This window comes from Kogia breviceps, chromosome 7 (genome assembly GCF_026419965.1).
Source record: "Kogia breviceps isolate mKogBre1 chromosome 7, mKogBre1 haplotype 1, whole genome shotgun sequence".
In the NCBI taxonomy this organism is placed as follows: domain Eukaryota; kingdom Metazoa; phylum Chordata; class Mammalia; order Artiodactyla; family Physeteridae; genus Kogia; species Kogia breviceps.
The window spans coordinates 20,042,929-20,070,578 of NC_081316.1; the positions used below are offsets into that span (position 1 = coordinate 20,042,929).

General features: G+C 54.5%; 1 protein-coding gene across 1 annotated transcript in view; it reads right to left on the reverse strand.

Annotated features, from left to right (window-relative positions):
• The window catches only part of SHANK2 (SH3 and multiple ankyrin repeat domains 2), a 469,020-nt gene extending 448,386 nt beyond the window's left edge, over positions 1-20,634 (reverse strand). Inside the window, exons 1-2 of the mRNA XM_067037810.1 lie at positions 20,428-20,634; positions 386-589 (exon numbers count right to left, since the gene is read on the reverse strand). Of these exons, the coding sequence (XP_066893911.1) occupies positions 386-589; positions 20,428-20,634 (411 nt within the window). The remainder of the gene's footprint in view (positions 1-385; positions 590-20,427) is intronic.
• Between the last annotated feature and the right edge of the window lie 7,016 nt (positions 20,635-27,650).

Genomic DNA, 27,650 nt, shown 5'->3' on the forward strand with positions numbered 1-27,650 from the left:
CAAAGAGCCCACAGGTCATCCCCGGGAGCCATGCTTCTGACAACAGCTGGATGGCCACCCTGGGCCCAAGGGCGGGGGCGGGGGGGCGAGGGGGGGGAGATTCAGGGAGGTAGAAGCAAACCCCATTCTGCGGGAGCCTGAGTCAGACCCACGGTCCGCTCACACCAAGGTGTCCCTCCAACAAGTTCATCCAATCCACAGCAGGAAAACAAATGGCTAAAAGAATGCACACTGGTCCGCAAATCACGACAAAATCAGCTGCGACCTTGAGAATGCACACTACCGTTTTGAGCTAAGAGCGATTTTCCAGTCCGAATCAAATGTGGAACTGGGGGAAGGCCCTCCCTCCGCCCTCACGCCCAGGCTCTGAGGCGGTGACCAGTACCTCCAGGGAGGGGATGCCCCTGCCCACGGGCTGCGGGTACGCGCGCAGAAGCCGCTCCTCATCCAAGAACTTGCCGTCTCGCCCGTCGCTCGCCGGCTGGAACAGCCCGTAGTTCAGGACGTCCTTCAGGCTCTGGTTCAACGAGCACAGAATCCGCTGCTTCGCAACCCACACCGTCGCATCTGGGTTAAAGCGAATGCACTTCTGCGCGGAAGGACAGAGACCCCTGGTTAGTGATGCAGGACGCCACCCCGGCACGTGGTCACAGATGCCAAAGGCGCTTCCGTTCCATCCTGAGAGCTCCTCTGAGCTCTGGACCCCCTGGCTTTTCTGGATGAAAAATACGACCTTCTTGTCGCTTCGGTAAATATAAAAGGGGAAAAGCTCAGATCGAATCCCTGATTCTGTGGCCTCAGCTCTCACCTCAAACCTCCCTGCCTGTTAAACACAGACTGTTGACCCGCACCCCCTCCAAGCAGAGTGTCTGAGGCAGCGGGTTTGGGTCGGGCCCCAGAAGCTGCATTTCTCACAAGTTTCAAGGTGCTGCTGCTGTAGCTGGTCCCAGAAACAGACCGAGGACCACGGCGCGAGCGAACTACAGTGTGGCTTAGTTCTTACCCCGATCGCTCTCTCTTGGCAACTCAGGTCCAGGTGGACGTCTCCTCTCGTAACCTCACTGATGAGAAAGCCCAGGGCACAAGCGTCTGTGCCCCAGCCCCCTGACTCTGAACGTAACAGCTGTAAAAACACTGACACCGCCCCTCCCAAACCATAAAGAACGGCAATTATGAAGACTGATTTGACTTAGAAATCGTGTCAGTTGCCGTGAAAGTTAATTTTTGAACAAGTTAAATAGTACATACGGTTCCGGCAAACCAACCACGAACACTTTTCAAGAACAGAGAGGAGCCGCTAAGAACCAGAATGACACGACTTGGTCACGTTCCCAGGTCCCTTCAGCGAGACCCGCCAATAAGCCAGGAAAACAAACATTAGGCCAAATCCGCTTCTGACCATCATTTCTAATTTTTATTGAATTAAAGTTAGATTCTACTGCACGGCCATCAGCAGGGGCTCAAAAATGTGCATAATCACTGTAAAAGCGCTCAGAAACGACGAGGTTTGAGCGCGTGATGAGGTTGGAACCAATTCTCTGCAGGGAGATTCTGCTCGCCCAAGGAGGCAAAAGGCCCTACTATCTCCCTGACCCTCTGCCTCGGAGGAGCTCCTCCCTGCTGGGTAAGAGGATCCCCCTACTCTCAACAAAAGGTTGGTTGAGCAGGTAGCCCGGGGTCCCAGCGTCAGGAAACCTGACCCCACGGGCATGAATGTGCTGTCTGTGCCTCTCCGATGGCAAAGGCTGAATTCAAGAGTAAGGCTCAGAGCTCCTCTCGGGGCTGCGAGGCTGGGTGGGGGCCAGTTGTCCGCTTCAGTGACTGCCAGCTGCACCCCTGCCATCCTCGGCTGAATAAGAAGACTGTCTGGAAACCCCAAACACAACAGCTGAGCTGTATCAGAGGTGACCAAGTAGGGCCGTGGATATCTCGCCAATTCCTGCTTTGTCGGCCTCTGGTTCCAGCTACATGGATACACGAACTCAAGTTCCCTTAGAGACCAGCATCCAAAGAGGGCCTGAGGCTCCCTCCCTGCGGCCTGCAGAGAGGATCCTGCCAGCAAGTGGGTGCTGGGCAGAGCTCAGTCTGAAAACCATCCCCCAGGGGAATCTGTGTGGCAACTGTAGATGATCCCAGAGACTGGTGTCCACTGCCACTTAGGGGGCAGGGCTGGGGATGCTGGGTCGTGTACAGGCCAGCCCAGCACAACGAAGAAATGTCCTGCTCCAAAAAAATGCCAAGAGGGCCCCACTGAGAAACTTCTAGAAGGAGCAGGAGCTCGGAGGTCAGAAAGGCTTGGATTTCCAACCCAACTGCATACACTAACCTTGCAATCCTGGGCACATGTACCAACCCAGTGGTCCCCCTGTTTCTATGATGGAAACCATGGTAACCACGTAACTTGCAGGGAGGGCAGTTGTAAAAAGCAGACAGAACATATATAATACATGTCGTTAGGGGTTGAATTGTGTCCCCCCAAAAAGATAAGGGTTCCTGCCCCTTAAGGAGCTCAAAGCCTAGTGGGGTGTGATGGTGGTGGTGGTGGTGGTGATGATGATGGTGATATAGTGAACATAACGGTGATGACACAGTCGTGGCTGACATTTATTGACTCCTAAGTGCCAGACATCGCGCTAACTATATTTACCTTCAACACAACCACGAGTGGAGAGTCTTATTATTATTATAATCATTATTATTGATATACCGTGATGATGATGATGATATCAACAACTATAATTAATATATAATTATACGTTAAAATACAATGTAATAACAATTATTAATATTCCCATTTTCCAGACGAGGAAGCTCAGCCTCGGATACTCACGAAACTACCCCAAGGTCGCGTGTCTAGAAAACGGTGGAGGTTCGATCTGAACCCACGTTGAATCGGCCCGGCTCCGAAGCCCTCGCTATTTAACTGACACGTCACTTCCTCTCTGTGCACGTGGCACCTCAGGGCAGACAAATTATACAATATCAGACGTCTAGTCACCGAGAAACTGGAAGATACTTCCATTCGGGTCCTCTGTGGACCAGGGAGATATACTGCCTTCGTTCAGATTTTCCAATTTGCCCCAATGCTGAATGTTGACAGTTACAAGGGAGAAGCAGTTTCACCTCCCTAGCAAGGGACACTATTTGGGAGATTCTAAATAACTTTTTTTCAAAGAAGTGAAGGCTACGCTCCGAGATACTTTTAAAAATAGACGACGTCACAGGTCTCAAGGCACGTGGTGCTGTGGAGATTAGCCTCGGACATGTCTCCCAGAAAAAGCAGGGGAGCGCCACGGACGTGGTGGCCTTTCTTCCACTTAACAGCTGGGCTTCGGGGAGGATGGACAAAAGAAAACCCCCCAAGAACAACAAAGCACTTCAAACAGAGATTTTCACCCTGGTGTGAATTCACAAGACTAACAAAAATCTCGGAACAGGTCCCTCAGCCAGCCATGGTGACAGCGGTGGAGCGGTGGCGGGACCCTGGACACAAAGAAAGGCGCTGACTATGAACCCAAGTTCACCGAGCAGGGAGACGCAGGGACCTGGACGCCAGCTGACAGATGAGGGACTCCAGTGTGGGCTGAGTGATGACACCAACCTGACAACGCAACCCCCAAACACCTTCCCCCCATCGTCCCTCCCTGCCCCTCCCCCCCTCCTCCTCCCCTCCTCCTTCCCTCTTCCTTCCCCATCTCAGCGGCTGCCCCTCCTCCCACGCCACAAACCCAGGACGACCTCCCGACTCCGTCCTGTCCCGCAGCTTCTGGATTGGTCTGGATTAATCCACGACCTCGGCTGTGTGTGAGTTCTCGTCTGTCCCACCTCCACTGCCCAGCAGCCCCAAGCCGTTCTCACCAGGCCACTGCAGCGGCCACTGCTCTGAGCTCACCCCATGCCCCTCGGGCCCCACACAGCCTGATTCCCTGAGCGGCCGCCAGGGTCCCCTCTCAAGCCAGTAACTCCCCACGTCCTGCCTGTCGGTACCACCTCTGCCCGGGCCCCAACCCCACACACGTGTGCACTGGCACACACACACATGCACATGCACATAAAAACATACACACACACATACACACACAAACACGTGTACACAAACGCATAAGGACACACAAATACAAACACACATATATACCTGTACATACACACATGCGAACACATATACATACACAGACACACACACATACGCACAGACAAACACACACGCACACACACACTCCAGCAGTGCGCGGGCAGTCCTCTGGAAAGCCAGGCCACATGCGCCCCCAGCCTCCAGCACCTGTGCACCTGTGCTTCCAGCTGGCCGTCCCCTCCCCGCCTTGTCTACCAGCTGAAACTGCACTCACACCTCCCACAGCGTCAGGGACTCACCCTCTCTCTGGTCTCCCAGCTGAGCTGGCCGCTGAGCTCCCCGAGTTGAACCCAGAGCCCACGGACCATTCAAGCTAATCCGGCTGCCCCCTGCCCCCTCCTGTCCAGCCTGCAGGTCACAGCCTCTCCATCCCGCATTTCTTGTCTCCTGGGAGATGCGACACGCATGTATTCCTCCTCCCTCTCTCCTGACACACAGGTAGGAGTCGGTACCTGTCACTCACTGATCTCCTGCTGCAAGAGCCCAAATGCCAAGACATCCAGATCCATCTCAGAGCCGCCCGGTGGGTCTGGCTGAGCTGGGTGGCTTACGATACAGAACACTTGCAAGAGGGTGTAAGGACACCTCCAAGACCCACATCAGAGTGCTTCTCGCTTGCGTCCTGACAAGCATAGCGCTCAACACGGCACCTGGGTGGTTTGGAAAGGGGAAGGGCAGACACGTGCACACACTCTAACAGAGAGAGAAGGGGGTGTGGCCGGCATCAGCCTGGATGACAGGAGGGCAGCCCGGCGTCCAGGAAGCTCCGAGGACGCCCGCAGGCCAGCTCCAGCACCTCCAGAGGGAGGCACGTTCAAGCCCAGGTAACCATCTACATCCTCCTCCTCCTGCAAGACGCACCCATTCACATCCCCCACCCTCTCCCTCTCCCGGCTCCTGGCACCACCGGCATTCAGCTGGCGAGAGCGCTCCCTGCCCCTCTGAGCTGCTGCGTGACGACAGGGTCTACGTCCTTTGCTTGGCAGAGCCACTCCTGATGTCCGTGCAGCTCAGTGGACGTCACTGGAACTGAACCGCACTGGATACAAAGTTCCACACATGCAACCGTCCTGGGTGACAGAACCCAGCAGTAAAGCAAGGGCCACACGTGATCAGGACGAGGATGCTGGGAGCTACCATTTCTGGGGGCCCGCTTTGCCCCAGGTGCACTGAGACCTCATCAGCTCCTTGAATGATCCAAAAATCCTGACAGGAGAGACACACCACCAAAGTGAGCAGAGCCGCGGCCGGCGTGCGGCCGGCGTGCGGTCAACCCGCACGAAACCCTGGCCCTTCCGCTGGTAGAGCTCATGGTCCAACTGAAATCTACAATGAAGAGAGTGAGAGAAATCCTACGTGGTCAACGTGAGCTGCAGCTATTCTGCAAGACGCGAGGCTAAACCTGAAATACCTGGACTCAAGGGGAGGCACCCTGGCCCTGGAGACAGAGAGAGGCAGGCGCCCAGCCAGGATCAACCACGTAAGACCCTGGATCTGTGTGTATGAGTTAGCTTGGGCCTCTGTAACAAAACACCACAGCTGGGGAGCTTAAACAACAGACATGTACTGTCCCCAGTCCTGGAGGCTGGAATCCCAGACCCAGGTGTGGGCAGGGCTGGTCCTCCCGAGGCCTCTCTCCTCGGCGTGTCGACGGCCGTCTCCTCCCTGTGTCCTCACGGGGTCGTCCCTCTGTGTGTGTCTGTGTCCCAACCTCCTCTTCTTATAAGGACGCCAAGCCCTATGGGATTAGGGCCCACCCCAGTGACCTCGTTTTACCTTATCCATCTCTTTAAAGATCCTCCTCTCCAAATACAGTCACCTTCCGAGGTGCCGGGCGTCAGGACTCCGACATATGAATTTTACAGGGACACAAGGCAGCCCATCACACTGTGACCACGGCCAAGCCTCTGCCACACACAGAGGGCCACACTGGGCCAAGCCTGTGTGGCCAGCTAACTCACAGGATCCACAGAGGGTCACACAACCTGGTGCTTTGGGGTCACGTGTATCTACCGGAGGGGCTGGCCCGTGGGGCAGAAGCAGAGGCAGAAGTTGGACAAGGCTGTTTGTTTGTTTTGTGGTACGCGGGCCTCTCACTGTTGTGGCCTCTCCCGTCGTGGAGCACAGGTTCCGGACGCGCAGGCTCAGCGGCCATGGCTCACGGGTCCAGCCGCTCCGCGGCACGTGGGATCCTCCCGGACCGGGGCACGAACCCGTGTCCCCCGCATCGGCTGGCGGACTCTCAACCGCTGTGCCACCGGGGAAGCCCGACGAGGCTGTTTTGATTCCCAAAAACACGGCAGGAGAATTTTATGTAAGAGAGTAAATTGCTTTCCAAATCTGTCCTGGGCCCTGCGAAACGGAAATGATGACGATGGTTGTTTGGTAAGATGTTAGAAGGGTAAGACGTGTCTAGACAAAGCTTGAGGAATAGTAAATATGACACTGTGTAAAATGTCTGTTGTTACAGTGAGCTGTCTGGAGGCCAAGGGAAGAAGCATCAACAGCACGGGTTGAATTACACCATCGATTCCGATCACCTCCTCCGCCACATATGGTCACTCATGGTCCTCAGGTGAGACTTAAATCCAGCTCACTCTTGACTTCCTCCCAGAAAAGTCGAGAAGAACGACAGGGAGGCCTCACAAAGCATTCAGGGGTCGTGGTGCTGAGGGAGCTCCCTGCGTCACCCCTGTTCACCTGTTCAGGATACGGAGCTGGAAACACAGAGACCCCGGTGCATTCAGGAGGAACGCAAGATATCCTGAAAGAAATCCCACTTTCTGAGCACATCATATTCACTGCAAAAGAAGCACATTTCACATCATCCTCAAGTCTTTCGGCGTGCGTTTCAAAGACGCTTAATAAACAGAACTTGCCAGGAGTCATTTAAAGGTGCATCGAGGGGTGGCTGGCCTCTAACAGCTGTTCACGTGCCACCTGCATACCTGCAAACCTCTGCCCCCCCAAACTGTGAGGGGGCGGTTTCCGAATGCAATCGTCCAAATGAGACAATGCTTTTTGCCGTGGACAAAGACCCACCAGGCTGTACCTGTGGTGGAAAACATGGAGATGCTGGCACGGGTAACACATGAAAGGGTGTATATGGAACGGGGAAACCGGTGGGTGACTGTGACCGAGAAGTACAGCCTGGCCCAAGGAAAGGAAGCTGAAGGCCAGGAGCCACACTAGTGCTTCTGAATGTTTAAACACGAAAGGCCAAAGTGGCTGTGGATTAAGGTTAGGGTTAGGGTTAGGGTTTTTCCAATCGGAATAACATTTTTCAAAGAATAAAAGCTTGACAGCAGCGCCGGATGCTTTAGTGAAGTGGGGGGTGGACCGTGCATCCTGGTGACCTTTAAGGGGCCAGCTAGTGGTCCTCTGTGGCTGTCCAGGCCATCGTCACTGAGAGGCACTAGCTGGGCTCTGTCAGAGATTCACACCCTCCCTGGAGGTGAGCTCCTTTTCCTCTGTTGGTCCCCACGGTTTCAGGCAGGCTCCGAGCAAAGCAGGGGACATGATGCTGGCTAAAGAGGTCCTCCTAGAAGCAGTAAGTGGAGGTGGGTAAGGGCAGGCGGGGGAGAATTAAATCGTCCTGACCGCAGACACAAAGCACTCACTGTGCACCCGCCAGCCCAGCAAAGGAAGAACGTCAAACGCACCCTCTTCTCCTTAAGTTCTCCTGGAGGAGGTATAAGCAGCCCCAAGCCCAAAGAAGAACATCGTAAACCCTAGGAACTGCTCCCCACGTCACACAGCTGCCAGAGGCGGGTCTGGAATGAATGGACCAGAGGGCTGATGAGTTTCAACTTGGTCCCACTGTACAGGATGGAGCCGCCAATTGGGAGGGTTCACCAGGCGGGGCCACGAGGTGGATTCCAGGCAGAGAAAGGGAGACAGGGGAGGTGGTGGCCGCATCACACAGGGACAGATGCTGTGCTGACCAAGTGGAACAAGAGCTCCTGTCTGTCCGCCCAGAAAGGGGGGCTGTGAGGAGAACGGTCAGGACAGGGAGGGAAGGAGCCACTGAAATCCAACCACAGGGCAAAGGTGCTAGAAAAGAGCCTCACCCTCGGCATTAATGCAGAAAATTAAGTTCTGATGATTCGTGCCCTCTTATTGCCACTTTCTGGATCATTCTTATCAGCCCGGGACATCAGGGAAGGAGGAGAGCTCTGCTCTTCCCCAGGGTGACCTTTGAACCACTATATTCTCACCACAGGGCTTCCCTGGTGGCGCAGCGGTTGGGAGTCCGCCTGCCGATGCGGGGGACGCGGGTTCGTGCCCCGGTCCGGGAAGATCCCACGTGCCGCCGAGCGGCTGGGCCCGTGAGCCGTGGCCGCTGAGCCTGCGCGCGTCCGGAGTCTGTGCTCCGCAGCGGGAGAGGCTGCGTACCGCAAAAAAAAAAAAAAAAAAAAAATTCTCACCACATTGTGGGATTTACAAAGCTTTTGACAGCATGTGTAATCATTCCAGACCGAGGCATTAGTTTCTCGAAAGGATTTAAGTGGGTTTTGACAGTAAGCTTAAGCAGAAGAGCACACCAAGCCAGACGTGTCGTTTGGGCTACTGAGGCTGCGTGAGCTGGCCTGATCGCTCTCATAGACAGAGAATTAGCCTCACATCTAACAGGAAGATGAAGCGTGGAATCCTTACAACACACAAAACTGGGGCTGGTTAAATAGGCTTTTCGCTTCGTAATGATACATGTGAAAATAAAGCTCCTCTCAGCCTTTAGCAAGCTGCCCCATGACATGAATGATAAGCACGACATCCAGGGCCTGACCTCCTTGCGGGCCTTTCACAGGAGGGCCCTTGAGCTCTCCCACGACCTCGCAGTCCCGCAACTGGGCATACACCCTGAGAAAGCCAGAATTCAGGAAGAGTCTTGTACCAACCACAGTGTTCACTGCAGCTCTATCTACAACAGCCAGGACGTGGAAGCAACCTAAGTGTCCATCGACAGATGAATCAATAAAGATGTGGCACATATATACAATGGAATATTACTCAGCCATGAAAAGGAACGAAACGGCGTTATTTGTAGTGAGGTGGATGGACCTGGAATCTGTCATACAGAGTGAAGTACGTCAGAAAGAGAAAAACAAATACCGTATGCTAACACATATATATAGAATCAAAAAAAAAAAAGGTCATGAAGAACCTAGCGGCGAGATGGCGGGAATAAAGACAGACTTACTAGAGCACGGACTTGAGGATATGGGGAGGGGGAAGGGTAAGCTGGGACGAAGTGAGAGAGTGGCATGGACATATATACACTACCAAACGTAGAATAGATAGCTAGTGGGAAGCAGCCGCATAGCACGGGGAGATGAGCTCGGTGCTCTGTGACCACCTAGAGGGGTGGGGGGGAGGGAGATGCAAGAAGGAAGAGATATGGGAACATGTCTATATGTATAACCGATTCACTTTGTTGTAAAGCAGAAACTAACACACCATTGTAAAGCAATTATACTCCAATAAAGGTGTTTTTTTAAAAAGCCACTGAATTGTACACTTTCAACGGGCAAAGTGCATGGTATGTGAATGACATCTCAATCTTTAAAAGAAAAAGAGTCTTTTTTTGTTCCTGTGCTGAGAAACTGCAAAGACGCAGGCAGGGTGTTGATACAAGTCACCCTTAAGGACCCTTTGCTTGGCCAGAGCACAATCTCCTGCAAGAGCCACACGTGCTCTGATGACCTCGACTTTGTCATCAGGAGCCTGTCCCAGCCTCCACCTTCTCCCGCCCCACCCCGGCCCCAGCCTCCAACACCCCCTTCCCCCTGGATTCCTGCAGGAGCCTCCTACCTTCTTTCGCTCCCTTCCCTCCTCCCCCGAGAGAAGCCAGGGTCCCCTTTCAAATAGAAACGAGGTCACAGGCTCTGTGCCAAACCTTTCCCAAACGCCCAATGTTCTTCAGGGGGAATCACACCCCCTCGCCTCAGCCCCCACCCACCACCCTCCGCCCTGTGCACCCGCCCAGCCGGCGGCCTCGGCCTTCCCCGCTGCTCTGCCTTGCCAACCAAGTTCATTTCCCCCTCAGGCATGCGGCTCCTGCGACCCTCTGCCCGGAATGTTCTGGGCAGAGATCCTCACAAGCCAACCTCTCATCACCTGGGGCTCAGCTCAGATGTCACCTCAGCGGGCGAAGGCTGAGATGAATTCATAAGACATCTAGCATTTGATCCTCTTTTTTTAAATTAATTTTTATTGGCATATAGTTGATGTACAGTGTTGTGTTAGTTTCAGGTGTACAGCAAAGTGATTCATTTATACATATATATATACCCACTCTTCTTTAGATTCTTTTCCCAGGACTTCCCTGGTGGCGCAGCGCTTAAGAATCCGCCTGCCAGTGCAGGGGACATGGTTCGATCCCTGGTCCGGGAGGATCCCACGTGCCGCGGAGCAACGAAGCCCGTGCGCCACAACTCCCACGCTCTAGAGCCCGCGAGCCACAGCTACTGAGCCCACGGGCTGCAACTACTGAAGCCCGCGCGCCTAGAGCCTGTGCTCTGCAACAAGAGAAGACGCCGCAACGAGAAGCCCGCGCACCGCGACTTAGAACGGCCCCCGCTCGCCACAACTAGAGAAAGCCCGTGCGCAGCAACAAAGACCCAACGCAGCCAAAAATAAAGAAACAATTTAGATTCTTGTCCCATATAGGTCACTACAGAGTATTGGGTAGAGTTCCCTGTGCTACAAAGTAGGTCCTTGTTGATTATCTAGTCTATATATAGTAGTGTGTATATGTTAATCCCAATCTCCCAATTTATCCCTCCACCTCCTTTCCCCTCGGTAACCATATGTTTATTTTCTACATCTGTGACTCTATTTCTGTTTTGTAAATAAGTCTGTGCACTTGATCTCATTCTAAGACCAGTAAGACTCCTGGACGGGGGGCGGTTTACGACAAAGAGGCAACCGGGTTCGCATTAAAGACAACTGCTTTCAGCACTGTGTGGAAAACTTCTGAGAGGAAAGAGGGGTCTGCAGCTCCCCTGGTCCAGGAGGAAGATGGCAGAGACAGGGCTGGGGTGGGGAGAGGGTGACACGGGTGCAAAGGGATTCAGAAGGTCAAAGGGCAGGACCCGGGAGTGGATTGGCGGGGGGTGGTGGTGATGGAATGCTTGGGGTAACTCCTGGGTTCTGGCTCAGACAACAGAATCCGAGAAGGTTCACAGCCCAAAGCGGGAACAACCCAACTGGCCGTCAACTGGGGAACGGATTGAGCCGCACGATGGGCTACTACCTGGCGATAAAAAGGAAAGAACGGACAGGTGCCACAACGTGCAGGAACCTCACTCCCGTGGCGCTGGGTGAAAGAAGGCCGCCCGTCGTGTGACCTGTTCACGTGGGCGGTCCAGAAGAGGGGGCTCCGTGGGGACAGAACACGGTTAGCGGTTGTCGGGGCTAGAAGTGGGGACAAGGAGGAACTGCAAGCAGGCACAAGGTGGTGATGGGAAGAGTCCCGACCGAGGTGGCCGGGCAACGCAGCCGACGTACTGATCACCACTGGACGGGGCCCTTAGCACGCGTGAGCTTCACGGCTCGTAAACCACACCTCAGTAGAGCTGGGTTTTTTAATGGAACCACTGGCCAAGAGAGGGAAACCAGCGGGGCCAGCTGCAGGGTCGGAGGGAAGGAGCAAAGGGTCCTGGCACCTGCTCTGGACCGTGTGAGTCGTGGGGCCTCTGAGCTGTCAGAGGAGACGTCGAGGAAGAAACGAGGTCCAGGGCCCGGACGGGAGGTCGAGCTGGAGCGGTGGCCGTGGATATGGGACGGCACTGGGCAGACGTGGCAGCAGGACCTCCCGCCAGCCGGAGGCTCAGGGAGGCCTTGCCGAGCTTGGCTGCTGTGAGACAGGAGTAGAGGCGGAGGAATATGATGCAGCAGGGGAGGGACCCCAGGAGAAGGAATCCTGTCTGAATGTGAGACAAACCCAGGCAGGAGGGAGCCCGGGAGGGCCGGGCTCGGCCAACCTGCGCTTCCTCGGCCCGAGCCTCCTGCTCTCCGTTCGTCCCGTGCCTGGATGTCCAGAGAGCGCGGCAGAGGGTCCACCCAAGCCACCACATTCCCTCTGGAAAGATGCGTCCTTGGTAGTCAACGACAAACCTCCTGGGAGTGGAATTCAGAGGCTGCAATTAACTCCCAGAAGGAGACTCTCACCTCCCGAGGGGCCCAGAGCGATGGGCCGAACCCCTGCCCAGCCGTGCGCTCCGACGGAGCTTCTCTAGGTGACGAGCCGCTCCTGCACAGGCCTTCCAGAACCTTCTCTCACGATGCCTGCCCACCTCCCGGTCTCTGCAGAGTGAGAGGCCAGTCGTCGGGGCTGGAGCCTCAGCTACTGTAGGAGGAGATGGGCTCAAAAACAGACAGGACAGGCACAGTCCTCCTCATATTCGACAACCAGGGAAGCCTCAGATATAAAAAGCAAATGCGACGGTTGTCTGCGGCAACAGGATAAAGGAGGATTTCAAAACCTGGAGCGGGGGGAGGTGAGCCCTCTGTGCTCTTGGAGTTGTTTTGATCCTCAGTGATAAGCAGGAGGACCAAGCCGCCTGGATGGAGCAGCCCCGACGGCCCGACCGGAGGCAAGTGAGGGGTCCGGGGACACTTGGGTCAGCTGATGTGGGGGTCAGGGCGGGGGAGGCGGGCAAGGAGGGGATTCAGTGGGGAGGGAGGATGCGGCGGGGGTCAGGGATGCTACGGGCCGCCACTCTTGGGGAGACATTGGAGGGAGAGAGGAATGGGTGGACAGAAACAAAGTGTGGCTGAGGGGTCAGGAGAGCAGCTGAGATGCTCTTTCCCAAGTGAAATAAACTCGAAGACACAGTTATCTAATAAATGGAAGCATTGATTAAAGCAAAAAGGTATCTTCCAGAAGCCTCTGCCGGGTGGGCCAGGCTCCTGCACCTCCGTTAACTTGCTCAGACGGGTCGTGGGGACAGACACGTGGACGGACAGCTTCCCCGCAGCCACTCGGTGCCCACCCCTGGGTGGAGGTGGGCGTGGCAGGGGGGATCCCGAAAGCTCCTCACTGTCCCCTGCTGTTTCCCTTAGCCAAACGATAGGTTTAATCAGAGAGGTGAGAAAATGCAGAAACAAAGGAAAACAGTCAAACGAGACCAAATTATAAGTTTAGTCATCAAGCAAAGTCAGGGATCTTTAGTTCCTCCTCAAGGGCTAGAGATCATATTCTAAGCCATGTCCTTTGAGCTATCTTAGATACAGAAACCCCACCAGGTGGAAGAAGTGAACTCCATGACGACCAGACTGCAGCCGTGACAACAGAAGCTGCCACAATTCCGAGAACTGGCCTCAAGGAAATGGGAACAAACGCATCCGGGAAGCGAAGACGAACTGTCCTTGAGACAATCAAGATGATGCTGGTCAGACCACCGCACGACCAATTTCAAGACGCCCGCCAGAGCCGCCTGTGCTGTTTCTTGCTCCGTCTATAAAAGCTCTTGCCCGCTGATTGTCAGGGGTGGGGAGCTGGCCCGTGGACCTCTGCCCTGTCCCACCCCGGTTGCCAGCCTCCGAAATAAAGCAAACTTTCCTTTCCACCAACCTTGCCACTTTATTGGCCTTAGAGCAGCGAGCGGCTGGACCCCACTTTCGGTTACGGAGGGAACCTCTTCCTCCTGCAGCAGAAGAGGGACCTCCACGTGAGCCTCTGGAGAAGCCGTGAGCGGGCACTGGGCTGATGAACCTGCTTGGCAGCTCCGCGAACCCTCTGGGCAGGAGTCCAGGCCCGTCTTGAGCCCCCAGCTCCAGGATTCACCTTGGCAAGGGCCTTCAGGCGGGAAGGACGGCCACCCTGTCCTGAACGCTCATACCCGCGGAATTGCTAGTCTCAGGCTCCAGGGCCTTTGTTTGTGTTGGACAAAGTGAAGAGAAGAGAGGTGGTCCTCAGAAGGTTCTGGAAACAATTACGCTCCTGGGAGTAGAGACCAAACCCCTGGGACGATCTTCCTTTCGGGAAGAATTCTGGTAATTCTGGGGCCTGAAGAACAGGTGTTTCTCCATCAGCAACTCCCGACAGGTCCCCAAAGCCTGTGGCCTGAGGACAGAGTACCTTCTGGGCCACTCGCCGTCAGGTGGCCTGTGACAACCTTCCCTGACGTCTCACACCCTGGCCTGGCCGCCCTCGGAGCCTCCCAGCAGCCAGGCTGCCAGACGGCCTCTCTCTCCCTGTTGTGATGAGAAGCGCCCCCTGGGGTGGACTGTCCAGACAGACGGGCTGTGAGCAGGGACAGCCGTCAAGGTCACAGATATTTATGAGCCTAGCCCGCGAGGCTCACTTCACACCTGCAGGGGGGCCGGGCCCCGGCCTCAGAGACCTTCAGTACCGGCCCCGGGCACACGGGCAACCCATCTGGGGCGATGGGTGGGACACATCATCCCCCCGCCTTCCTCCACCTTCCCATTTGCATCTTAGGTCTGGGGTCTGAAATCTGAGGGGAGTGCTTCTCCAGTCCCCCGAACCCCCTCCAGCGTCGATAAACAGTAACAGAGTTCAGGGGCTCAAAGGGTTAAACCCTGCAGCATGAGGACAGGTCCAAGCCGGGGTGGCGGGGGTCACCCAGGTCCCCACCAGGGAGGGTCTTTGGATGAGCAGTGCAGCACCCAGGGGCTGAGAAGAGGTGAAGCCAGGTCCAACCCAGTGACCCCAAATAATGAAAGCCACCCCCAAAAGCACCCAAAGTGGAAAACGGGCACAAACAAGGCCATAAACATCCTTGTCGCACACCCCAGAAAACCTGAATCCTCCAGGGGAAAACTCCCACACTTTGTTCCCGGAAGTGGTACCGGCAGGAATAAAAATCCGGACATTTTGCTCAATATACTCAAACCTGGCCAGACAAGAGTACGGAGCCCTTCTCTCTTCCCTCCTCTGACCGGGCAAGGGTTGGGGAGACAAAAGGAGACACCCCCCACCCCGGGAAGGGTGGCTTGCTAACCGGGGATGCTCCGAGGGCTGGGGGCGTCCAGGCACAAGAACGGGACAGCTCCCTGCACCAGAAGAATGTCAGAAGAAAGAGCCTGGACCTCCTAAAAAGACTCAACACTCCCCACCCCTGGGTCTTTGTGTCTAAAAGAGCCACGAGACAGACCGCCAAGTCTGACTCACTCTCGTGAATGCAACAAAGAAGAGCAAGTCACTGAAAAACCACAGGAACAGGTCGGGAGAAACAGAAAAGAAATAACAGAGACGTTACGGGGAGAGAAACGGCGAAAAGGAAGAAGGACGGCGTGCAAAAATCAGACACACCTGGTTCATGTGTTCCGGATGAAAAGGTACCCCAATCAGGAAGAAGAAAGATCTCAGTATTCCATGCTACGGAGGAAAATAACAAGCCGTGAAACCAACTCTACAAACAAATAACTCAAAAGAATAATCTTCAGAAACAGCGAGCACGGGGCTATGAAAACGAATGGAAAGGCAAAATAACAAGACGGCGATAAATCAGAAGGCACAGAACAGAATGGATGCACCTGAAAATACCGTAAAGAAAGAACAAACGGGGAAAATGCCAGGTGATCACAGCAACTAGAGAAAAGATGACAGAACCAGAGAAGGAAAAGCCCATATAAGAGCAACTGTGTCCCCACTATGGAGAACAGCATGGAGGTTCCTGAAAAAACTAAAAACAGAGCTACCATAGGATCCAGCAATCCCACTCCGGGGCATATACGCCAAGAAGACCATAATTCAAAAAGATACATGCACCCCAATGTTCATTGCCGCACTATTTACAACAGTCACGACATGGAAGCAACCTAAGTGTCCACTGACAGATGAATGGATAAAGAAGATTTGGTGTACACACACACACACACACACACACACACACACACAGGAATACTACTCAGCCATCAAAGAGAACGAAATAATGTCATTTGCAGCACCATGGATGGACCTAGAGATTATCACACTAAGCGAAGTAAGTCAGACAGAGAAAGACAAATACCATATGATATCATTTATATGCAGAATTTAAAAAGATACAAACAAACTTATATACAAAACAGAAATAGACTCACAGACAGAGAAAACGAACATGGTTACCAAAGGGGAAAGGGCGGGTGGATAAATTAGGAGTTTGGAATTAACAGGTACATATCACTATATATAAAATAAACAACAGGAACCTACTGTATAGCACAGGGAACTATACTCAATATCTCATAATAACCTATAATGGAAAATAATTTGAAAAAGAATAGATATATATGTGTATGTATAACTGAATCACTTTGCTGTACACATGACACTAACACAACACTGTAAATCAACTATACTTCAATTTCAAAAAAGAGCAATTTTGCCTCTGAAACAGAGAACGCCTCCCCCAGAGGTGAGGAGAAAAAAGGAAAAATCTGTGAAGCAGAGGACACCAGCATGTGCAAATCAGAAGCTTTTCCAGGAAACACAAAATGGCCAGCACCAAACACTTCCTGGTCTAGTAACTAAAACGGATTCTTCAGGAATCCAGTAAAGAAAAACATCAAGTCCCCGAAGAGGCGTGTCCAAAGCAAGTTCAGGACAAGCGGACCATGGAACAACATCCCTGCAGATCTGGGGCAACGTGGGGCAGGAACTGACTCAAAGATCACACAGGAAAACCACACGCAAGCCTGACAATTTCAAGCACGTCGTTGATTCTCGTTATTTGCAGATTCCGTATCTGGGAATTTGCCTACTTGCTGAAATTTACTGGGAACCTCAAATCAATCCTTGTGGCACCTCTGTGACCACTTACAGACACAGCACAGACACACCCGTTCCCAGCTGAGTTTGAACAGAGGACCTGCTGCCTTCTGTGTCAGCTGTGAGCTTGTAAACAAGCGCTCTTATCCTAGTCTATTCAGTGCTCCGTTTTTGCATTTCTGCGCTTTCCGTTGCGGATTTTGCTGTTTAAGACGGTCCCTGGGCACGGTGCTGAAGTGGGGTCTGGTGTCCGTGGGCGGAAAGGCTGTGACGTGCCTTGGGGAGAAATCACGTGTCAGCTGAGCTGCATCCAGGTGTGAGTTCCAGGCTCCCGGCCGTGAGTTCGGTGTTATAATAATGAGTCAACTCTATGTATTAAGTAACATTCTTCACACGGAAACGCACCTACAACAAGGTTGCGTACCGATGAGTGGATGAAGATGCGACCAGAGGCTCGCGGGATCCTCACCTGTGTGTCACCTGCGGGCGATGGCCCAGGACTCCCTGGATCAAGGTGACTTCAAAGAGCATTCCGAGCGCCAGTGATGAGACCAGCGGGCCATTCACTGAGGAAGCACTGCCCCCAGGACCTCTTCCTGAAGAAACCCCGGACAGTCAACTCCATCCACTTAAGAGGTGGAATGAAATAAAGAGCTGTGAAGAGAAGGCCACTGTCCACCCAGCAATGAGCAGTGACCCTGGAAGAGGGCCTGAGAGGTGCCGGGGCTCTGAGGGCTGCAGCAGGATACACGTTACGTGGGGCGGACAGTGACCACGTGCAGAGAGGTCTACACCAACAAGAATCGGGGGCTGGGGAGGAGAGGCCGCGCGTGTACGTGTGTGTGTGCGTGTGTGTGTGCACGTGCAAACAGCTGCTTGTTCTCCACACACTGTGACCTTTTCCTTCCCAGGTTCAGAGCTAAACTACATTCCTCAGCCTCCTCTGTGGTCAGGAGCGTGCAGTCAGGCGCCTGGGGTCAGGAGCAGCCTGCGGAGGGCGTGAGGGAAGGTGGGAGGAGAGATGTGGTCCATGAGTTATCTTTTTTCCCTGCCTCATCCTCTGAGCAGGTACAGGAGACCCGGGGGAAGGACTCCAGAGGGCAGGGCATGTCCCCACCACCCGGCTGGAGGAGCCCGAGTCCCTGAATGGCTGCATGGATCAGAATTGCCACCCCGCCACCTCTTCATTCCCGCCAATCCCCAGTGGACCGAGAAATAAAGCATCTGTGGGTCAAATGCCTGAGATATGGAGGTCTGTTTATCACAGCTACCAGCTTCATCCACCCCAGACAATACAAGGAGAGAACAACTAAAGTTCCTTACAGCAGTAAAAAAGGAGGCAAAAAGCTGTAATCAAAAATGACAACAAATAAAGATTTCAGCCTTCCAGTGTTTTGTAATCGTTTCTTTTAAGTCTACAGATTCATTTGGAAACAGCCTCCCTTATGGCAAAAAAAATAATAATAGTAACTAAAGTTCAGCATTTCCTTCACTGACTTTTTCTCCTTTTACAGTCAAATGAAATCATCATCATGATGTTGATTTATTAACAGAGTGTGTTACTTGGAGCCTTACCCACGTATTTCTATCCATACACGGCCACCCATTACCTGTAACCCTTTAGAGAGACACGTCTGAAATGTTCATTAAATGTTACTGACAACCACTTCTGGAATTGGCATCTGTGCTTTTCCATATGACGAAGTTTTTATAATAATCTTGTTAACTTTTATAACAGGTGTTAAATGACACGGAAGAAAGAAGAGCTGGGGCTTCCCTGGCGGTCCAGTGGTTGGGACCTTCCAATGTGGGGGGATGCGGGTTCGATCCCTGGTCAAGGAGCTAGGATCCCACATGCCTCTGGGCCAAAAAAACAAAACACAAGCAATATTGTAACAGATTCAATAAAGACTTTTAAAAAAATGGTCCACATCAAAAAAAATAAAAATCTTACAAAATAAAAAAGGAAGAGCTGAACGACAGGACAGCCACATTGCTGGATTCATTCTGGGGTTCAAGTCGCCCTGAGCTCTCCCTAGAAGGTAAGGCCCTCTGACCTCGCTCTTAGATGACCGGTGTCAGCAGCACAGCACCCTCGGCCCACGTAGGGCCCCTCCCCAGAGAGCAGGGCTGGGGGAGACCACGAGCAGAGGTTTCCTGGGAGAGCAGAGACCCAGCCCCCGAGGCACCAAAGCTACCCGTTAGACGCCGGGGCACCAGGACAGGAGGTCCCGGGTCAGAGGCCACGTGATGCACCTGCACCAAACGGCCAGGTGGTGGCGCAGTGAGCCCCGCCCCGTCCCTCTGATCCCAGCGCGGCCCCGTCCCCATCAGGGCCTTCACGTACAAAGGCTGGACGGGGCACACCCGAGCCCCCTTCCAGAGCGCCCCAGAGGCTGTCTACATCCGAGAGACGAGAATTCCCAGCCAGAGGGGCTTCCCTTCCCTGGTGGCGCAGTGGTTGAGAGTCCACCTGCCGATACAGGGGACGCGGGTTCGAGACCCAGTCTGGGAAGATCCCACGTGCCGAGGGGCGGCTGGGCCCGTGCGCCACAGCTACTGAGCCTGCGCGTCTGGAGCCTGTGCTCCTCAACAAGAGAGGCCGCGACAGTGAGAGGCCCGTGTACCGCGATGAAGAGTGGCCCCCGCCCACCGCAACTAGAGAAAGCCCTCGCACAGCAACGAAGACCCATCACAGCCAAAAATAAATAAATAAATTAATTAATTAATTTTTTTTAAAAAAAAAAGAATTCCCAGCCAGAGGCGCCCACTCAGCCTGACTGTGGGTCTGCGATCTGCCGGCCTCCAGAAAGCCCCTCCTGGGTTCCCCGACCCATCCCAGCCTCCCCGTTGGCCCAGACGCCGTACCCACTAGCCAGACCCTAGACAGTGTCCTCGGGGGATTCCAGCCCAGCCCAGCCCAATGGGTCCCCCACCACACTGTAGCCCACTGCCAGGTGCCCCGCCTCCAGGCCTCAGCGTGCACCCCTGTCACCTGCCATGCCCACGCCAGAGGAAAACCCTCCTCCACCTTCCGAGGCCCCGCTGAAATGGAACCACGGCCGGGAAGACGCCTCTCCTGCCCCCCCAGGCACCTCACGCACGTTCACCCCAGAACGACGGTCTTCCTCGTGGGCAATGCTGCAAACGGCATCGGGCCTGGGCCTCGGGGGATAGCCAGGAGGTGGCCGCCAGGCAGTGCGGGGAAGGGCACACCGGACACAGCTTGCACCTCAGGAAGGGGGGGCACAGCGTGGCCGCAGAAGAGGCAGGGCCCCCCTGAGGCTGGCAGCCGCTTGCTAAGGCGCCCACCGTGCGCGTGGCCGCTGCGAGGCTGGCCTCTGTGCCCCCGAGGCTTGGCCTCCGTCCCTGCGCGCGACAGGTGCAGCTGGCAGCGCACAGAGAGGACGGAGGGAGCGGTGGTCAGGACACCAGGAGGGGGCAGGCGGGCGGGGAGCTCGGTGGGGAGCGGGCAGGAGCCCGATGCGAGGGCCACAGGGACCGGCCGGGCAGAGGGGAGCAGAGGCGTCCGGAGGTCAGGTCACGCCTGGCGCTGACCCGGGCGCGGGCTCACCGTCTGCTGCAGGTCCTCGATGATGATTCGCAGCACCACTGTGTCTCCCCGGCTCTCCTCCGTCCCGGCGCCGCCGGGCTTCTCCGCCGTGGCCCGGATGGTGTCGTAGATGGTCTCTTCCTTGGAGCCGTCCGAGTCCGAGTCCTCTGAAGAGTCGGAGAAGCTCTGGGCCATCTCGTCCTCGCTGGACGTCGGGCTGCGCGGCATGGCTGTTCGTGTCTACACGGAGGGGGAGAAGGAAAACAAACTTTGGGGGAAACTGAGGAAAGAACCCGGGGGGCGTCTGAGTGAGGCAGAGGCTCCCACGTCTGTGGGCGCGATCACAGAGCGACCCAGCGCTCGAGCCAGGAGGCCGCCAGGACCCAGTGGGGACCCCGTGAGCTCTGTCGGCCCCGGTGCTTGGAAACCCAGCATTTAAAAGGAGCCCTAACTCGCTGTGGCCATGACCACAGCTTACGGGGATTAACCAAAGGGGCAGTGGGGCAGTCTGAAACGTTCCGAGGTAAGAGAAAAGGCTCCCTTTGTTTTTCTTGGAGGACAGAGCAGCAGGAAAGGAAGAGATGCAGGCTTCAGGTCAGAAGGGTACTGAGCTCCTGCTATAATAACCCCCTCTGCTTCAAACACAGCAAGGATAGGTATCGTGTAAAAAGAGACCCAGCGTGCAGGGCCGGGCTCAGAAATGAGATCATCTCCAGGCCCAAGAGTGCAGCAGAACCCAAAGTCGTGGGCAGGCTGACGGGGGAGGCTCGGGGGTCCCCAAGGGCCCGTGGAGGCTGGGAGGGCAGCTTCCTTACCATCAAGCGCAATGAAAGTTCAAAGTTCCCCATCAAGGACCCAGGTCAGGAGGCCAACTGTCACCTTGGACCATGGCTGTTAGCAGGACAGAACTGGGGAGCAGGCAGCCCACCGGGACACCCCCAGCTCTATGGGCAGGGGTCCAGAGAGGTTCGGATAAAAGCCAGTGCGACCCGGGGGTGCTGGTGGGGAACGAACGTGCCAAACCAGCAGTGGCACTTCTGCGTGACTCCGTAAAGGAGGTCAAAGGTCAAGGTCACGTGCACAGGAAAGATGTCCGAGACCGTTCCCTGCAAAACCAGGGTGTCCTGGGCGACCCGGCTCACAGGCTCTCTTCTTCCCACGGACTGCACAGCTGTGAGCAGGCTTGAACCCCAGCTACTCACGCAGGACCCCAAATGTAATCCTGAGAAAGGAAATCGGTCTGTAGGACCATTTAGACACGGTGTCCTTGTTCACAAAGGTTGGAAAGACGCGGACTTGTCTACGGACTGTGAGTGTGACGTGAGTGACGGGTCAGAGGCACCGATGGGAAACACAAAGTCCTAAAGCCGGGAGGGGCAGAAAGGGGTTCACAGGGCCTGTGACGCCACTTGTAACGTTCGGTTCCAGCCAACGGGACAGAAGAGCCAAACTTCGACAAACCCGGGGACACAGATGTCTGCTACATTATTCTCTGTGCTTTCCTTTCACTGTGTTGGAAATATTTCACAGCAGAAGGAGGGGATGTGGGGGGAAGGAAGGAGGGAGAAAAGCAGGAGGGAGGGGGGAGGCGGGAGGGGGGAGGAGGAGGAACGTGGTCACCTGCCCGTCTGCCTCAGGTGCTGGGGTGCATGGCCCCTGCACTGTGTCATTCTGGAGGGAGCCTCAGAAAAGTCCCAGGTAGGACAAAGCTCGGCCACGGCCAACTCGGTGTCCAGTTTGGGAAGGCTGACACCCACCATTCACTTCCAGAGCTTGTTGAAGGACAGCGAACCCCCCGGGAAGTGTTTCTCTGCTCGTCCACCAGGTCCCTGGACATTTGCAGCAACCGACCAGACACACAAGGCCCAGCAAAGCGCAGGAGCCGCTTTAGAAACGCACCCTCAGCCAGGGAAAGGCAAGACCGTGACTAGGTCAGGGGCTCCCTTACAGCCAAGAGGATCTGGACCGTCCTTGGGCAAGGGGCCAGCACAGTGTGGCCCACAGGTGCTGTTCTGTTTGGCCTGCAGAGGGTTTAGAATGTGTCCTAACCCCGAGGTGTCACATGAAAACACAGATTTCTGGCTCATCGTGACCATCGGGAGAATCTGGCGTCGCTGGGGGCGGCCACACAGCAGTCGGGGCAGGGGCAAAGCTGCGGCGACCTCCGTGGCCAGCCCGCGCTGCAGCCCAGCTCCCCCCGGAACCAAGAGGCCCCACGCTGCCAGGTCTCCCTCCCGCCCGGCTCTCTGCCTGGCCCACGGGCCATGAGCACCTGGCGACTGATCCACCCAAGCCCCCAGGCTGGCCTTCTCCTCTGTCTTCTGCCTTCAGACCACCCGTGAGGGGTCCCCAGCTGAACATCCCAAGCAGCAGATCATCCAAATCACCCAGGAAGATTTGACTTCTCAGATTAAAATTTCCAAAATTCACCCCAGTGTCATTCTGCATTAAAATTTCGGGGCACTTGGGGATTCCTGTATTCACTGCCAAGTGCCTTTGTCATTTCAGCTTAATGGTTTCCCAACCATACAAGTGCAAAATGTGGTGAGGTCGGGGCCGAGGGCAGGGTCTGGATACTCCCGGTTCTCCTTTAGGAAGGTCTCAGACAGCCTGGCTGCAACTGCTACTAACGCGTTCGCTCCTGCATTCGCTCATCCACCATTTATACAGGAAAAAAAATAAGTGCCTGGCATAATTACATGCTACATATACACTATATAATATATAATACAGTTACAATTATAATATAGAAATAATTGTATATTATTATATTACATATAATTATATGTATGTAATTATCATAATCTATTATAACGTAATATAAATGTAAATTGTGTATTATACAGTTGGGTATACGTAATTATTTCCAACTAGGTTTCCAGGTTTCTAAGAAGCATATCCTCTAGAACAGGGGTTCTTCATCCTGGCTGCATAGGGAAGTTACCTGGGATCTTTAAAAAACAAAAACAAAAACAAAAAAACAGTGGTGCCAGAAGGTCTGATTCAATTGGTCTGGGTGAGGCCCCAATATCAACATTATCTTTAGATGCCCCGCAGCTGAATGCAATGAGTCAGAGCTCCAGGTCGCCTGGAGCCAAGCCTGTGCCTGTAACCGTGAAGCATCTGCACAGAGAGACACAGGGATGAGGCCAGCCTTCCCCTGGGGGGTGAGGGACCGTGTCAGTGGTGGATGGGACGGGTGCAGGTGTCGGGTCTGGTCACTCCGGGGTTTGGTGTGGGACGGGCGCGGGTGTCAGGTCTGGCCACTCCAGGGTTCGGCGGCTTCTTTCTGTCCTGATGGCTGGAAGTTAGTGCAGAGTAGCTTCTGCCCCAGTAAGAACTGCTTCTTCCCCTCCTGACCCCGTGTCTGTGCTGCTTCAGAACCCAGCAGGGACCAGCAGGAAACAGGCAGAGAGATAATGGGACAGGACATCACATCACAGGTGGGGATCCGTACCAAATGAGGAGGGACCACGGTCAGGTCGGTGGGAAGCCAGGCACGGGCAGGGGCAAGAACGTCTGCTGGTGGGGTAGGGTTGGGGTTGGAGTTGGGGTTAGGGTGAGGGTCTCTGGGGCAGCATTCCCATGCAGCATGAGCTGGGACCCCAGAAAGCTCATCGTCTTCAGGCAGTGTGGGCCTCAGTGCCAGCTTTCAAGAAACGGGGATGTGGAGAGCCCGGTCAGAGCAGACACAGCCCCCACCCATCCCTGCCAGGCCCTGGCGTGCCTCCGTCAAGCGCAGTCCATGTCCGGCTTCCAGAAACAGCTACCATGGCTTGAAATTTTTTAAAAATACTTGTGCCCTGATCATTCACTTCCACCATGTCCATTTTCTCTAAAGCCCTCGGGCGTGCTTTCCGCCCCATCTTCTTGCTAATGCAGCATTTCCATCCATCCTCACTGTCCCTCCATCACCTGGGGCACAGGGGACACTCGCTGAACCCTGGGCAGGAGTGGGGGGCAGCAGGCCTCGGGGAGGTGCCAAGTTCTGGCGGAAGCTCAGAGCTCAGCCACATGCTGAGTCTGCAGGCGTCAGCTGCCTTTAAACTCCAGCCACTGCTGCTGGGCAGGACTTTGAAGAGCCCACATTTCCAGATCCGCAGGTGGTTTTAAGACAGGTCAGATGAGAGGCCAAAGCTTGGACTGTACAGAGGTTGGAAATCCGCTGTTTTTCCAGGGTGATGTTGCAGCTGCAGGCCCCATGCTGGTGACCCATCGTGGACACGCAGGCCTAAACAGTAAAGTGTGCCTGACCCCAGGGTCTTCTTTCCAGAAAAGCGAAAGCGGTGATGGTGGTGGTTTGAGGATGTTTGAGCCAGGCTCCAATCAAATCGACTCTGGGAACAGAACTGACAGCACCAAGGGGAAGGGGTCCTGCGTCCCCAGCTTCCCCACCGGCCACAGACATCGTTTGGCCACGAGGAACCCGCCGTGGCCCTCACCTCGGCTTAGGGGTGATTGTCACACAGGGACGTGTCTGCCCCCAACACCCACTGGACAGGTCTGAAAGGGAAAAGGCAGCTCCAGCACCTGCTTCCTTCCGGGATGTCCTAGGAGTTCAGGCCGAAAGCCCCAGCAGCAAGGTCTTGACCTTAATAACCGGCTTGGGTAACGTGATCACCTGATCCATGGGAAAAGCAAACACCTGGAAAAACACTTAATTATTAACTGTGGATGGGGATCGCAGGTGACACAGAGGGCACCGGGGGACATTTACATTTTGCATAAACAACGGATACGCTTTATCCTAAGTACTTCCTAAACACACTAAAACATCATCTTCCTAAAATTCACACAGAACTGGGCATCCTGCGTCTCATCTGGCAATGGCGTGGGAGATGGAGGGGCTTCTCTAACCCCATTATCATGAGGGGGTGGGGGAGGTTGCGAGGAGAGGAACCGAAAGACCAAAACTCAGCCTGGATACCAGCTCCCCCAGGAAAAGTCAGCGCCAGGACACGGGAGGGAAGCTTACTCACCACCCATGGGCGGGCGTTTCTAGTATAACTAACCTCTCGGGGAAAATACCAAGCTCTACGAACACAAGTCGATAAAGTTCAACGTCTCTTAGAACGTGTTTGTTTCGTTGGCCCTGCTGGGTATCTGTTAATAAGGGAAAAAGAACAAAACGGCGGTAAAAGCAATTTTAACAAAGACTCCATGTTCTGCTGCCGAAGTGTTCCAGGAAGGCATGCAATCGTTCCAAGAAAACATAAAATCTTAAACTGTCTCATGAGTCCCCTAACACCTGTGAGGAACAGGCAGCTAGGTTTTCCTCTTGGCTCCTTCCAGACACAGAGAAAATATGAAACCTGACCTGGGACAGAAGACAGTTTGGTTCTGGTAGTAAAAACAAACTAAAAAAACTCATGGCCGAGGCTGACTTTATCAAGGCCCAAGTTGCAAGGATCATCTACATGAAGATCACCTTAAAAATGGAGAGGGTCCGTCAGCTCTGGTTTATTTCCTCTGTGTGTGTGTGTGTGTGTGTGTGTGTGTGTCTATGATTTTCTTGCAAAACAGAGGTTTTTATTCAACTGGAATCTCAAAGACACCCGACACATTTAACACACTGGAAGCAAGATTTTGTGACTATTCATTTATTTTGCACATTCGAATGTATAAAACTGTCTTATCCTCAAAGCAGTGAGACCACCCCTTCCCTGAGGGCCTGCACTGGCACTTTGTACAGACACGGGAATTCGGGTCAAGGTCACAGCCAAAGATTGGCAGCAGCCTCCACCAGAACTGGCAGGTCTGGAACTGGATCCGGGAGGAGCCCGGGTTCTATCGCACTGTCTGCAGGTTGCTAACAGGTGATGGTCAAGGCAGGCTGAGAGCGAGTGAGGGTGGTGGAAGTAGGTGGGTTTGGGGAGGGGTGGGCCAGGTGGGGCATGAGAGCAGCCTGGGAAGGTGAGAAAAAAAGCATGCCCTGTGTCTCTGTGTTTATTTAATCCATATTACTTTTCCCCGCACCCATACAACACGTCCACTGAGAAGGGACCGCGAGGCCCTGGGGCACTGGTCAGGGGCATGGGCTGCCCTGGAAGTCGCTGCAACACCAGCCCCCCAGTAACTGACTCAGAATCTGGTAGGGGTGGTCTAGGGTTCAGACCACACCCCAGAGTACGGGGAAACACCAGGATTCAGGTCAAGCACCACCTCCCTCCTTCCAAGGACCCCTGCCCGGAAGCCGCCCCCCTCAACTACCCCCAGCAGAGTGACCGCAGCTGCAGCCCACCTGGCACCACGTGGCAGCCACCCCATCTGTTAGTGCCACATCCTCTACCAGGCTGCAGGGCTGGGGGGTGGTGTAAATGCAGACCCCGGCCACCAGGGTGGCGTTAGCCCCTGTGTCTCCCCATCAAATTCACATGTTGGAGTCCTGATCCTCAGCACCCAAGAATGTGGCTGTATTTGGAGTTGGGGTCTTTCAGGAGGTGATTATGGTGAAATGAGGTCACGAGGGTGGGACCCTAATCCCACAGAACTGGGGTCCTTATAAGAAGAGGAGGTCAGGACACGGACACACACAGAGGGACAATCTACACGCCGAGGAGAGCGGCCTCAAGAGGACCCAGCCCTGTGTACACCTGGATCTTGGATTCCAGCCTCCAGGACTGGGGACAGTGAGTGTCTGTGCGTGAGCTGGCTGGGCTGTGGGACTTGACCATGGCTGCCCCAGGAGACTCACACAGGGGTGAGACCCTGCTGACGTTCTCCTTAAATGGGTGCATGAACCACACTGATGACCAAAAATACGCCACTTAGCCAGGTTTTCTCGGCATCTCCATAACCACTGTCCAGAACAAACTCTCCATTTCCATCCCATCTTGCATCTTTGGAGGAATTCAGAGAACAAGGTCTGTCCTCTCTCCCCACAGCTTGTCAGTACCATCTTTTCCCCCTGGGCCCCTCTCCCGAGTTCCCCGAGTCTTTCCTTCAAGGCTGGCTCACCCCAGCCCAGGTCTGACCCGACTCCCAAAACTATACAGACTCTCCTCCCCTCTCCTCGCCCTCTCCCGGGAATATCCTCCCCTCTCCTCGCTCTCTCGCGGGAGTACCCGTTTTCCATACCTCCCTGTTAACCTCCAATGATTCCCAGCTAGTGTTCTGAGAACCATTCCATCACATACACTCCGATCCACCCCTGTCAAAGAAGTCTGGGAAACATAACTAGATTAAACAAAAATGCACCAATCACTTTACCGCAGAATTTATCAGAGTGGTCGTCTCAGAGTGGC